General features: G+C 42.6%; 2 protein-coding genes across 3 annotated transcripts in view; one reads left to right on the top strand and one right to left on the bottom strand.

Moving 5' to 3' along the window:
- Positions 1 to 12,506, top strand: part of alg9 (ALG9 alpha-1,2-mannosyltransferase) — a 253,304-nt gene extending 240,798 nt beyond the window's left edge. The window contains exon 17 of one of the 2 annotated variants that reach the window (XR_011343620.1): positions 11,507 to 11,590. Coding sequence is in view for 1 of the 2 variants with exons in the window: in XM_069895966.1 (XP_069752067.1) it covers positions 11,507 to 11,573 (67 nt within the window). In the remaining variant the exon portion in view is untranslated. Of the gene's footprint in view, positions 1 to 11,506 lie in introns of both variants that reach the window. The other variant, XM_069895966.1, reaches the window with a different exon arrangement.
- Positions 5,733 to 14,916, bottom strand: part of LOC138741622 (serine/threonine-protein phosphatase 2A 65 kDa regulatory subunit A alpha isoform) — a 104,533-nt gene continuing 95,349 nt past the window's right edge. Inside the window, exons 14-15 of the mRNA XM_069895974.1 lie at positions 12,718 to 12,809; positions 5,733 to 6,812 (exon numbers count right to left, since the gene is read on the bottom strand). Of these exons, the coding sequence (XP_069752075.1) occupies positions 6,796 to 6,812; positions 12,718 to 12,809 (109 nt within the window). The 3' untranslated portion in view covers positions 5,733 to 6,795. The remainder of the gene's footprint in view (positions 6,813 to 12,717; positions 12,810 to 14,916) is intronic.

The raw sequence follows: 14,916 nt of genomic DNA, 5'->3' as shown, positions 1-14,916 counted from the left end.
GGGGCATGGGGTATCTGCCCAATGTGATGACCTTGTTGAGGCGTCAGTAATCACCACACTGCCTCCATCCTCCTGCTGCCTTTGGAACCATGTGCAGGAGGGAGGCCCAGGGGCTGTCTGACCGCCACACTGTGGTGAATGTCTGCCAAGCTGCCCGTCTCCCCTCTGGCGAGCCTTGCTGTATTAACATTAGCTGTGCATTATCTCTACTGTTAAGGACACTCCCCTTGGATATAACTGGATATGCACCTATTGTCTTTCATTATTGTACCATGAGTTCCTGCTAATAAAAGCCATGATTATTGTATGACCACATCATCTTTGTCTACTTCATCAATTGGCACTTCACACACTATCCCCAACTCCTCCATTTTCTTTAAATTCCTCTTTGCAATAACATAACATAACAATTACAGCACGGAAACAGGCCATTAGGCCCTTCTAGTCCGCACCAAACCAAACACCCCTTTCTAGTCCCACCTCCCTGCACAATGCCCATAACCCTCCATCTTCTTCTCATCCATATACCTGTCCAACCTTTTCTTAAATAATACAATTGACTCCACCGCCACTATTTCTCCCGGAAGCTCATTCCATACGGCTACCACTCTCTGAGTAAAGAGTTCCCCCTCATGTTACCTCTAAACCTCTGCCCCTTAATTCTTAACTCATGTCCTCTTGTTTTAATCTTTCCTCCTCTTAACGGAAATAGTCTATCCACATCCACTCTGTCTATCCCTTTCATAATCTTAAATACTTCTATCAAATCCCCTCTCAACCTTCTATGCTCCAAAGAATAAAGACCTAATCTGTCCAATCTCTCCCTATACTCTAGATGCTTAAACCCAGGTAACATTCTGGTAAACCTTCTCTGCACTCTCTCCACTCTGTTTATATCCTTCCTATAATTAGGCGACCAGAACTGCACACAGAACTCCAAATTAGGCCGCACCAACGTCTTATACAATCTCAACATCACCTCCCAACTCCTATATTCCATGCAATGATTGATAAAGGCCAGCATACTAAAAGCCTTCTTCACCACCCTATTCACGTGAGTTTCTACCTTCAGGGAACGATGTACCGTTACTCCTAAATCTTTTTGCTCTTCTGTATTCCTCAATGCTCTCCCATTTACCACGTATGTCCTGTTCTGATTCTTCTTACCAAAATGAAGCACCTCACACTTATCAGCATTAAATTCCATCTGCCATTTTTCAGCCCACTTTTCTAAGCAGCCCAAATCCCTCTGCAATCCTTGAAAACCTTCTTCATTATCCACTATTCCACCTATCTTAGTATCGTCTGCATATTTACTAATCCAATTCACCACCCCAGCATCTAGATCATTAATGTAAATAACGAACAGCAATGGGCCCAATACAGATCCTTGAGGCACACCACTGGTCACCGGCCTCCAACCTGACAGACAATTATCCACTACCACTCTCTGGCCTCTCCCTTTCAGCCAATGTTCAATCCATTTGACTATCTCAAAATTTATACCTAAAGACTGGACCTTCCTAACTAACCTTCCATGTGGTACCTTATCGAAGGCCTTACTAAAGTTTTCGGGGGGGAGGTGGCGCACCCTGGTGTGGAGCAGGGGCCCTCAGTGAACATATGATGCCTTACCCCATGCTTTGGTTCTGCGGAGAATTTTGGCGCCACAATTGTGGGGATCTCGACCAGGGTGTGTGTAGGCATCGTCGGACAGCATGACGGCATCGAGATGGGGAGAAGGGGGCAGTAGTTTGGCTTCCCCCAGGGGCATCATTTGAAAAGTTCTGGCTTACACCAAACACTGCCCTTTCAAGTCTATCAGCAGGCAGTGGGTGCGCAGGAAATCGGCTCCCACTGCCGTGACACCTTAATTGGTGGCCAGCAAATCGTAGGGTGATGATGCGGGTGCCATAAGTCCATAAAAGATGCTGTTCACTGCCCTCAGTGCTGGGCCCAGCTTGGCATTCTTGGGGTCATAGGCCATGGTAAGGGGGGAGGACACTTTTTTTGGTGCCCGTGTCCACAAGGAATTGCCTTCCCGACAGAGTCCCCCACGTGGAGGAGGCTGTCACATTGGCCGCCACACCCATTAAAGATGTTTGGCCATGGCATTGCCTGAAAACGCACCGGATGGGTGACATCAACGGGCCCCCACACCCCATTGTTGTTAATAGCAATATGGTTGGGTAGGGGGGTCCACTTGCCTGTCTGCTGTTAGGCTGCCGGTTTGGGTTGGAGCTTGGTGATCTGTTCCACAGAGGCGTCATTTTCTTTCTCCACCCAAGCTGCAACTTTCTTCAGGTCACTGAAGTCCTTGTCGGCATGCAACGGATATCCTCAGCTGGTCGAAGTAAATCTGCTCGAAGAGCAGGCAAGACCTATGCCCCTTGGCAAGTACAAGCATCTCGCTCATGAGGGTGGATGGGGGCGTTTGCACTGTAATAGCCCAGAACTGCGGGTTAATAGTGTTAGAGTTCTGTGTTGTGTATTGGCCTACATGTTGTGCAGTTTTATGTTTAAAAAGTGAGTTTGCCTTAGAGAGCCATGGTGAAGGTGGACTGCTGAGAGTGGGAGACAGACTGAGCATGTGCAGAAAATGAAAAACAATTTCTGGACTTGGATGATAAACCACCACTGAGTGGTGCTGTGGAGTGGAAGGAGGCCCAGGGCATGAGTCATGATCTGGAGGATAGTTTAGAATGTTGGGCATTTCAAAAAAGGATGAACATTCCAAAGGCAGCCAGAAGGATCTGGACCAAGCCAGTTGTTCCTCTCTCTGCAAGCAACACAAGACAACTTCGAATTTTGTGCTCTCTCTCCCTCAAAGATCTTTTGGCTTCAGTTTACCAGACAAACTGAAATTTGTTTATGATCTTTGCTTCGGTTGAGATCGAAGTTTTGTGTCTAAGTTTTTCTGTGGGCTGGTTGGAAATATAACTTAGACTTTAATTACAAACGTTATATTTTAGGCTGGGGAATTTATTAGTTTAACCTTCTTCTTTTTCTTTCTTTGGCTTGGCTTCGCGGACGAAGATTTATGGAGGGGGTAAAAAAGTCCACGTCAGCTGCAGGCTCGTTTGTGGCTGACCAGTCCGATGCGGGACAGACAGACACGATTGCAGCGGTTGCAAGGGAAAATTGGTTGGTTGGGGTTGGGTGTTGGGTTTTTCCTCCTTTGCCTTTTGTCAGTGAGGTGGGCTCTGCGGTCTTCTTCAAAGGAGGCTGCTGCCCGCCAAACTGTGAGGCGCCAAGATGCACGGTTTGAGGCGTTATCAGCCCACTGGCGGTGGTCAATGTGGCAGGCACCAAGAGATTTCTTTAGGCAGTCCTTGTACCTTTTCTTTGGTGCACCTCTGTCACGGTGGCCAGTGGAGAGCTCGCCATATAATACGATCTTGGGAAGGCGATGGTCCTCCATTCTGGAGACGTGACCCATCCAGCGCAGCTGGATCTTCAGCAGCGTGGACTCGATGCTGTCGACCTCTGCCATCTCGAGTACCTCGACGTTAGGGGTGTGAGCGCTCCAATGGATGTTGAGGATGGTTTAACACTGTTATAGAAATTTACATAGTAACCAGTGGGCATTGTTATAAAAGGGGGGATTTTGAATTAAAGTTTGAAGGTGAATTTTTGTTAATAAAGTAATTGTTCATCTTTACCCCTGTGTGATCTGCCTTCTTTGTAGTTTCTGGTTTGATCTTGTCACAGTGGCTCTTTGAGGGCACTGTATTTGCCTTGCTCCAGAGGCTGCTGTTGGAAATCAATGACCCTCGCTGGCGTGTCCTGGTTGAGCAAGGTCACTATGTAGTACTAGAGGGTGTCATCTGCAGTGATCTGTTGAAGATGGAACTGGGCCTCGGCCTGTTTGAACCACATGTGTGGTTGCAACGCCCAAAACGTTGGTAGCTTCAATGAGACTGCGTGGAGAGCTGCTGGGTCCATTATCTTCAGGTCCAACTGCCCCATTGGTCCTGTTGGGGTCATCAATGTGGCATGTGTGCTACGCAAACTGTGGAGTAAGAACAACGGTCGAGTCGAGGTCAAAGACTGATTTATTGCTCTGCCACCCCTGTTTATATTCACTCCCTGACTCTGATGACAGGAGTGATGTCATCACAGCGCTTGCCTCTGACTGGCTGGTGTTCCCACCATGCAGGTCATGTGGGATGATGGTTGTGGTCCCTGTGGGGCCCTCATGATCACCACATTCACCGGCCATTTTGTGAGCCGGGTCACAACTTAGTTCGTGGGCTGCTATACTGGTTTATATTGGGAGCCTATTTTTTAAAACACGAGCTACCCTCCAATCTTATGGCACTTCACCCATAGCCAAGGCCCCTGAAATTTCTACACTAATCTCCTTCAAAGTCTGAGGGAATATCATGTCCAGCCTAGGTGTTTTATCCACCTTTATTTGCTGTAAGGCAGCAAGCACCTCCTCCTCCTCTTTAATCTCCATCTGTTCAATGACTCTTCTGCTTGTTTCCCTTCCTTCCTTATACACTATGTCAGTTTTCTGAGTAAATACTGATGCAAAAAAACCTGTTTAAGATCTCCCCTATTACATGATGTTCCACACATAGATGACCACTCTGATCCCTCTAGGGGACCAATTTTGTCTCTTACTATCCTTCAACTCTTTGATGTACTTGTAGTCAATATAGTGGGTTTACCTTCACATTATCTGCCAGAACAACCTCGTGTTCTTTTTGCCTTTCTGATTTCCTTCTTGAATATTTTCTTGCATTTTCTGTACTCTTCAAGTACTTCATGAGCTCCTTGTTGTCTATACTTGCTGTACATCTCCCTCTTCTTAACCAGATTGCCAAAATCCCTTGAAAACCAAGGTTCCCTCTGCCTGTTAACTTTGCCTTTAATCCTGGAAGGAACATGCAAACTCTGCACTCTCAAAGTTTCACCTTTGAAGGATTTCTACTTAATGAACACACAACTTATCCCAATACATTTTTCCTCGATCCTTTCTCATTTCCTCAAAATTTGCCTTCCTCCATTTCAGAATCCCTAAAAGAGGACCAGACTTATCCTTTGCCATAATTAACTTGAAGCTAATGACATTATGGTCACTGGACCCAGAATGCTCACACACACATCATCTGACCCATCTTTTTCCCTAATAGGAGATCAAATAATGCATCCTCTCTTGTTGGTACATCTTTATATTGATTTAGAAAACTTTCCTGAACACATTTGACAAATTCCCAGCCCTTTCACAGTGTGGGAGAACCAGTCAATATTTGTCAAGTTAAAATCCCTACTACCACAGCTTTCTTCTTCTTACCATTGGTCTGCTCTCCCTCTACAGATTTGCTCCTCCAATTCTCTCTGACAACTCTATCAGTGTGGTTACACCTTTCCCATTGCTCAATTCCACCAAATGGCCTCTGTAGGCGAGTCCACAGTGCTGCCGTGACTTTACACAGCTGATATTTTCCCTGACTAGCAATGCCATTCCTCCCCCTTTCATCCTTCCCCCAGATCATGCCTGAAACATCAGAACCCCAGAACATTAAGTTCCCAGTCTTTCCCCTCTTGCAACCGAGTCTTACTAATAGCAATAACGTCATAATTTCATGTTTCAATCCATGCCCTAAGATCGTCATAAATAAATGTTTTAACTTTAGAAGCAAATGAACACAATTATAAAAAGTGCATACTCTGTTCTTTTTAACCCAACCTGGCAGATCTCCACATCTCAACACAAACCAAAATTTGTCTATCGACTTTATTGGGGAATCAATCCAAACCATAATGTAATTTACAAATTAAGAAAACACATCCACTGGTAAATTGGATACATCTATCCAACACAATCTAAAATTGTTTAAAAGGACCCCCCATGTTGAGAGTAATTCAAACATTAAATGACATTATTAGCAATATTGAAGTTACATCCCAAATTTTCACTGGAATGACACCTTATCTTGTTATTCTATTTTGTAAAGGAATCAGGCAAAAGCTCGGCTTATTCCCAGCAAAATTGAAATATCTACATAACTAATAAATCAGAGAAGCAAATCAGCTGAAGGAAGTAAATGTGATATAACTACCAGGTAGCACAATATCCATCGGCATTCCTGCTAAGTCTCTGAAATTTGCAGATTTAAGATGAGGTTGGCATTTACATTCATTTAAAAGAGCTCCAGCAGAGGCTATTCCACAGCTGACTTACTTATCACTAGTTACAAATAGTTGAAGGTAAAAGAAAACAAAAGGTCAATGTCCTTCAGCATCCAAGAGAAAAAGCAATTGACATTTCAACTGGACCCCTTCATTTGAGCTCCAGCCCAAACACATTTACCAACATTTCATTTTCAGATGAACAACTTTTTCAGTTTTATAACTAATATTTACTACTGGATACTGGGAGATTTTTCAAGGGAGAGCAGAAAACATGCAGGCAATTTCTGGACGCAGTGACCATCAATAGAGCAGAGGTTACATAAGTAACAAGGTAGAGTTACCCAAATAAACATGCCCACATCCTTTTTTTTAATATATAATTAACAACAAAACTCTTGAGATACATGATGTCACTGGGGAAACTACAACTATTGAAAATAAATAAATGTAGCTCACACCTATGATCGCTCAAGCTAAATGTAGGCAGCAACAAGATGGCAGAAATTAGCATTTCCTATGCAGCTAAAAATCCAGTGACACTACCAACAATACATGTACATTTTCCAGGATAATCTTTGAAGAAATAGTGGACAAGGTTTCAACGATGGATCTCACTGCAAATATGGAGATGTTTCTTCATTTCCCTTCTCTTTATGACAAAGCAAGCACTAGATAAAAAGAACAAAAATTGAGTGAACATGAAAAGGAGACAAACGTGAATGTTAAATTTAAAAAAGCATATTTAGTGGAATTATAGCAATGAGACGTCATTTCTTTGCAGTGTTCATTTCTTGTACATTGAAGGCAAATTATTTAAAATCATTAAAACCACAAGATATAGGAGCAGAAGTTGACCATTTGGCACTTTCGAGTCTGCTCCACCCTTCCATCACGAGTTGGTCCATTCTTCTACTCGGCCCCACTCCCCTGCCTCTCCCCACAACCTTTCGTATCCTGACTATTCAGAAAACCATCATTTAACAACCATTATTTTCTGTTGCTTTAAAATGAGCCTCTAACTTTAAACATTTTATCTGCAGTACTGAAATATTGTCAATGAATTCTGAGGAAACATTATTCGCAAGCCTCTAATGTCAGATACACAAACACAGAATTGTTATGGCAAGAAGGCCACTGTCTGTGCTCGTTCCAGGACAGAAACTGTCCATCAGTCTTGCTCATTTCTCATTACTCCTCAAAATATTCTCACTGAAGTGCCAACTTCTGAAAGCCCCAATTGATCCTGCTTCATCACAGGTAGCAAGTTCCAGATGATCTCATTATCACCACTTTCTTTCCTCACATCACCCACATACATTTTGCTCTACATTTAAAATCTATGCACCCTGGGCTCCTATACACAGTTCACAGAAATGCCCTCAGCAAATTTCACAGAGATCAGGATTAGACCAGGACATTTTAAATGACCTGAGCCACCATAGCACAAAATTATTCAAGTAAAACAAGAAAACAACAAAGAGGCACTTCTCAGGTGATTTTTGCACCATTATGTAGTCTTCAAATGCTACATATCCAACAAATTACTTAAGGGGAAAAGCACGCAAAAAATTGCACTTGGATTCGCCGCCCATGCATCTGGCAGGTGAAGGGATATACTGTATATTGATAGATCTTCTAGAATTTGAGGGTGTAACCAGTAGAGTGGACTACAGTGATTCAGTTGATGTATTTGGTCTTCCAAACAGTTTTTGTTAAGATCCTGCACAAAAGATTGGTGTGCAAAATTAGAGGAGGTAATGTACGGATGGCGATAGCAGACTGGTTGGCAGGTAGAAAGAAAAGTGGTAATAAATGGGTCCTTTACTGGTGGTTACCACAAGGTTCAACGCTGGGACCTAGCTATACATTCATCATCTAGAGCACACATGTCAAACTCTGGCCCGCGGTATATTTGGCCCGCAAGATCATATCAAAAATGTATTAGAGGTGGCCCACTGGCCGCCGCGCCAGTATAGCGCATTGCACAGTAACCGCTGTGTCCCAGGGTGAGAGAGAGAGAGAAAAAAATCCTGGTCCTTGAAAAGTAGTGGTGGGTGATTTTATAAACACGCTGTCGTGTCCCCCCGCCCACCCCCCCACCGCAGCGCGGCCTGGCCGGTGTCAGGGGAAGCCAAGGTCGCTTTCCAGCGCCCGGAACCCCAGTGGCACAGCGTTTCTTGGAGCTGCAGATGGAGTCGGGACGCCGGAGGGAAGATTGGGGCTCCCCGCCGGGCAATGGGGGCGCCGGCCGCCCTGTGCCTTCCCACCGGACCAGCGGCGGGTGCCCGGAGTACATGTGGAGAGAGAGGCTGGTCGGGCAGGTAGGGTGGAACCACCCCGCCAATCTCGGGAGTGGTCTGGATCGGGATTAGCCGCGCTCACCTGCTCCTCCTCCGCTGACCGGGATCCCAGCGTGGTCCTGAGCGCGGAGACTGCCCTGGAAAGGTCCTGGGACACCAGCACGGAAAGAAAAGGGGGTCCGGGAGAAACTCAGCAGGTCAAAGGGGGATCTGGGAGAAACTCAGCAGGTCAAAAGGGGATCCGGGAGAAACTCAGCAGGTCAAAGGGGGTCCGAGAGAAACTCAGCAGGTCAAGGGGGAGGGATCCGGGAGAAACTCAGCAGGTCAAGGGGGAGGGGTCCGGGAGAAACTCAGAAGGTCAAGGGGATGGGGTCTGGGAGAAACTCAGCAGGTCAAGGGGGGTCCGGGAGAAACTCAGCAGGTCAAGGGGGGTCCGGCAGAAACGCGGGGGGCCTGACCTCACCAGGACCGTTGCCCACTCCCCCTCCCTGCCGCAGGCCGACCCGCGACACACGGTGACGGGGCCGCTGATCCGCCGAGATGCCGCCCTGCAGCGAGAGCCGATGCCCCCGCACTGTCGTTGTCCAACCCGATCACCCGCAAACCCCGCCCTCCCGCACACAGGCCTGAGTAAAGATTATGAACTTTAATCTCAGGATAAAACGATCTTCCAATAGTTTCATGTCACAGTGATAAATATATTCCTGGTTAAAAATGGACCTGCACCTGGATACAAGCTCATTAGGCATAAAACTTGAAAAGTGTGTCAATCAAAGGATATCTGTACCAATGGAAAAAGGGCATGGCAAATAACCCTGCTAGAGTTCATGCCCACAATCAGTCACCCATTTGATTGTTTCAGGAATCATGTTATTCTCCCACATTCTCAATAGCCCTCAGATTTTACTATTCGACAGCACACTAGCAACATTTGACAAATCCTCTATAGAGAAATATTATTTATTGAATATTTTATTTCTCATTTGTTCATGCTTCTGGAAAGAGTTTATCCAAAACTATTATTAAACATTTATTTTAATAAGAAAAAGTTTAACATTATATATGTTGAAAGAAGAGAAAACATGCAGTTGTTGTTGAAAATTTTCAATAAATATTTAGTTCGGCCCTCGACTTAGTCGAAGTTTTTAATTTTGGCCCTCCGTGAATTTGAGTTTGACACCCCTGATCTAGAGTTTAGACCAACCATTATCAAGAGGCCATAGCATTTTCATTTGGGGGGGGTGCACCGACTGAAATCTATTTTTTGTGCTTTTTATGTTGTTGGCAGAAGATACCAACTAAATGACTGCCTCACAGGGAAAGGGGCCATAGCCAACAAAAGGTTGAGAATGGCTGGTCTAGACAAAGGAATTGAATGTAATATATCTCAGTTCACTAAGCAGGGTGGCATTCTAAGAGGCAGTAGAGTAGCTTGGACAGATTGGAGAGTAGGCAAGTGCATGGTAGATATAGTATAAAGTAGAGAACTGGTAGGTTATCCACTTTCATGGCACTAACAGGCAGGGAGTTTACTATCTAAATGCTGAGAAATTAAGAAAAGAGAAGATGTTGTGGTGCATCAGTCAGTGAAGGTTGGAATGCAGGTTCAGTAGCTGGTGAAGAAAGCAAATGGCATGTTGACATTTATTTGCAAAAAGTTTTAAATATAGAAGCAGGGAGATTTACTGCAATCAAAAAGGGCCTTGGTGAGGTCACACCAAGTATTGTGGGCAGTTTGGGTCTAATCTGAGGAAGGACATTGAGTGAGTGCAGCAAGATTTACCAGAGTGATTCCTGGAATGGTAGGACTGACATGCAAAGAAACGCTAGATAGACTAGGGTGATACTTGTCAGAATTTAGAATGAGAGGACATCATATTGAATCAAACTTCTAACAGGACTAGACAGGTTAGATGCAAGAAAAATGAGTCCAGATGGGGTTGGGGTGGGGTGGAGCCATTAGGTCTGTAATGATGAGGAGAAACTTCACAAATGTGAACTTGTGGAACACCCTGCCAAAGTGGAAACCAGTTCATTAGATACAGTGTCCTCCATAATGTTTACGTCAGACACTTTTTCCCCTTTATGTTTGGGACATATGGCTTCACGGATATTTGTGAATTTGCTTCATTGGTCCAGGAATAAGAGAGCTAGACTTCCTCCAAAGCTTTTGATCACCTTTGGAGTCTGTAGTTGCCTTCGAACACCTGTCCCAATTGCTGGCGCTGTAAAAGAGTTAAACTAACCGCTACACCAGCCACAGTGGAGGTCTTCTTTGAAATTCCAGAACCTTTGCAATCCTGAGCTCACCAGAGGCTCTTTCCTCTTAATAATGTTCCAAATTGTTGATTTTGGTAATCCTAAGGTTTGGTTGATGTCTCCTACTGTACCGTGAAATGAGGAGACTTTATCTAAAAAAAAGCTGTACTTCCTACATGGTTAATCCAAAATGTATACTGTATAAATAACCTTGAATAAAATCTGGAAAGTGCACTTTAATTACATGGGAATTTTTAATAACAAATTTAAAATTGTCGACAAATAGGGACAAATAAAGGAAGAAAAAAAGTTTTTTTATCCCAAACATTATGGAGGGCACTCTACATTCAAAAATGATTTGGATATGGCCCTTATGACTAAAGGAATCAAAGGGAATGGAGAGAAAGCAGGAATAGGGTACTGAAGTCACATGATCAGCTATGATTGTATTGAATGTTGGTGCATTCCAAGGGCTGAATGGCCTACTCTTGTACATATTTTCAATGAACATAATGCGAGCAGAATTCTTTTTAATGGCTCCATTGTATCAAAGCCAATTTGAGAACTCCAACACAAAATTTACAATCTCCAACAGAACGGTTATCTGAGGCTCTACTCAAGTCATGACATTGGTTCTCAACTGTTCAACCTTCTGAAAGCGAGAGGTGAGGTAAGAGACAAAACTAACAATTTCAATATGTCAAATTTATCACAAGGGTTATAATCCTGCACAATTACCAATTAACCATCTGGAATCTATTTCAGTTCTGTTCACAATTTTAATTTTACTATTTTATTTACAGATACAGCACCATATCAAGACCTTCTTGCCAAATTTCACCCATGTCCATTTTTGGAACATCGGAGTAAACGGAAGCACCAGCTAGAAGCCCACATGGACATGGGCAGAACAGGCAATCTTCTCACTGGTTGTTTGTTTGGTCACTTTCAGAAGATTGAATCCATAAAATGTATTCTATTCTCATTAATGGACATACTGTGGACTGCATCATCTTTCCAAGCCTTTTGGACACTAGTTACATGTGTAGATTATGACAAACATATCTTTTTGATCATTAATCTTTTCTACAATATTCAAATCGCAAACTTGAAAATGCAACTGCACCAAAAATCCAACAAACATTGAGCTGGTTCTTGGTTTCAAAGATCTAGCAACAAATGTCTTGGGCAAAAATGCAGATGGTTAGTACAATATAATTTTATACATAAACTATATCTTACTCCACAGAAATTAAATGGATTAAATTCTAATTTTTCACATTAAAGTTTTTGATGTAATTTTAAAAAAGTAATTTTTTTTTACATTCTACATGGAAATGTTCAAAATTAAGACCCTTTTGGATAAAATTGGGTTTATTTTTGGAAAGAGCTACAAAAGTTAAGTTTCCTCAAGATCCAAGTATCCAATTTTTTTTATTTGGAAATATTTTTGATATAGAATTGAAATTAAATAAACATCAAAAAAAATTATTAAAATAGGCTGAGTGGTAGCTAGAAAATGTGTGGCAGTAACTTGGAAGTCAGATGTGCATTTGGGAATGAGTACATGGTCACACTGAAATAGGGAGTTAGATCCCACTTGAAAAGATTACATATAATTTATGCAATAAATTTGAAAATTTTCAAAAGAAATTATTAAATTATATTTTCAAATTGTAGGAATTAGGTTGTAATCGTCCAACCTGAATCTGATTCCTAAAACTTAAGAAATGTTATATTTTATTTGAAAGTTTTAGTAAGTTTTTATAAATAATATCCAGATGTTCTCTTTTTCTTCCTTTTCTTTTGGACTGTTGGTGGGTGGGGGGGGAAGGGGAGGGAATTTTTTTTTCAAATATCACTATGTATTAATTTTTAATACCTTTGAACAAGAAATTTATGCACAAGTTTTAATACATACGTGAAATTAAATAAAATTTCCAAAAAATGCAGATGGTGTTTGATGGAAGAATATTTATTCTCATAGCAAAGTAGGTCTAAAGAGGCAACTTACCGGTTATAGCTTCTTGCGCAAAGTACTTCACATCCATATCTTGGTCCTGACTTAGTTTCTCCAATATTGGTTTGACCTCACTCTGTAAAGTGCTGTGATTTAAAGTTAACTTAGTTTGAGTGACCTTTGAAATCTAAAACAACACTGGATATTAGCCAGAATAAAATCTGCATTTCTGCTTCTGATTAAGATTATGGTCAAAAATTGCAAATGAGATAATGTGGGTAAAAAAAGAAAATTACTTGAAAGGGCAATTTTAAACTGATCAAAGTGAGTGAGCCAAAGTGGATACACTTCCTTGTATGAAAAATAAAATCTGGTGGATTGAGAAGGTTTCAATCAAATCACAAAAGCACAATTTCACAAATGCTAGTTCACTAATACAACACATAACCGAGCTGGAGAAACAGCAGGAAATGCAGCATCCAGAAAACGTCAGGTATAAGCAAAAACAAGTAGGCGTCAGGCCCAGGCCTCAAACGTTGGTTACCCACTACTTCCTATGGATGGCATGTGACCTGCTGTATCTTCAGCAAACTTGTAGATTGCACTCAACCCCAACGTCTGTAAAGTTCAAGTTCATTGTCAGAGTACATTCACGACATCACATACAACCCTGAGATTCTTTTTCCCACAGGCGCAGCAACATTTCTACTTATCAGTAGTGTAAGTAGTGCAACAAAAAGCTATATATACAAAAGAGAGAAATGTAAACAAATAAAGAAAAGCAAACAAACTGCAGATACAGAAAAAAATCAATAATAAATAATGTTCCAAATAAGAGTCCCTTCAATGAGTCTCTGAATAAGTTTGGTGTTTAGGCATCTGATGGTGGAGGGGTAGCAATTTTTCCTGAACGTGGTGGAAAGATATGGTTTCCTGATGGCAGCAGGGAGAGCAGAGCATGGACTGAGCAGTGCGGATTGTAGCCAGTATCCATGGCCTTTCCTTCATCACTTTTCCTGGTAACTTCTAAAAACTACAAAACCACGTTGACTATCCCCAATCAGTCTCTATCTATCAAATCTCTTTTTACAAATTTTGTCCCATTCTTCCATCACAAACACCACTTAGGTTTATTTCCCATGCTCTTTTAAGACCCAACAGAAGTTTGTCCCCTGAGATTTGTGCTACGGCTGAATAATAAAAGGAGGTTTTGTGACCTTTAGCATGTGCAGCCAGTACGGTAGACAGTATCGTAGCTAGTTGTGGGGGTTGCTGTGTAAAACCAAAAGTTGTGTGTAGAACATGACACAGTTGAAGATATCTCCAAAATTGTGACCTAGAGATATCATACTGTTGAATAAGTTGATTAAAAGATTTTAAACTCTTACCATTATAAAGGTCTCCCATTTCCTCCAGAAAAAAAGAGGACACCAATACACAAGTTTGGATTCATCCAAATGACGAGAATGAAGGTGGGGCCGCTGAAGGATAAAGGAGACAACGTGCCTGGAGGCAGAGGAGGTTGGGAAGGTCCTAAATCAATACTTTGCATCAGTATTTATGAGAAATGGACCTTGATCACAGTGAGATGGAAATTGAACAAGTTTGTGTGCTGGAGATGAAGTAACCAGAAGTGTTAGATCTTCTTAAAAACATCAAGATTGGTAATTTCCCAGGACCGGATGTGATCTACCCCAGGCTGCTGTGGGAGGGAAGAGATAGCTGAGTAGCTATGATCCTTGAATCCACTTTTGACTGGAGGATTGGAGAATGGCAAATGTAGTGCCCTTATTTCAAAAAGGTAATAGGGAGAATCCTGGGAATTATAGACCGGTGAGTCTCACGTCACACTAATGGAGAGGATTCTGAAGGAAAGGATCTATGAGCATTTGGAGAAGTCCAGTCTACTCAACGATAGTCAGCATAGCTTTGTGAAGGGAAGGTTACGCCTCACGGGGCTAATTGTTTTTTGAGGAGGTAAGAAAAGAAATTGACGAGGGTAGGGTGGCAGATGTGGTCTTTGTGGATTTTAGCAAGGTCCCCCATGAGAGACTCATCCAGAAAGTCATGAGGCACGGGATCAGTGGAACCTTGGCTGTGTGGTAAAATATTGGCTTGTAGGAAGAAAGCAGAGAGTAGTAGTGGAAGGAAAGTATTCTGCCTGGAGATCGGTTACTAGTGGAGGGGCCGCAGGGATCTGTTCGGGGACCACTGCTCTTTGTGATTTTTATAAATGACCTGGATGAAGAGGCG

This window comes from Narcine bancroftii, chromosome 8, assembly GCF_036971445.1.
Source record: "Narcine bancroftii isolate sNarBan1 chromosome 8, sNarBan1.hap1, whole genome shotgun sequence".
Taxonomy (NCBI): Eukaryota; Metazoa; Chordata; class Chondrichthyes; order Torpediniformes; family Narcinidae; genus Narcine; species Narcine bancroftii.
Note: the sequence above shows the minus strand (reverse complement) of the source record. Positions and strands in the feature narration are given on the sequence as shown.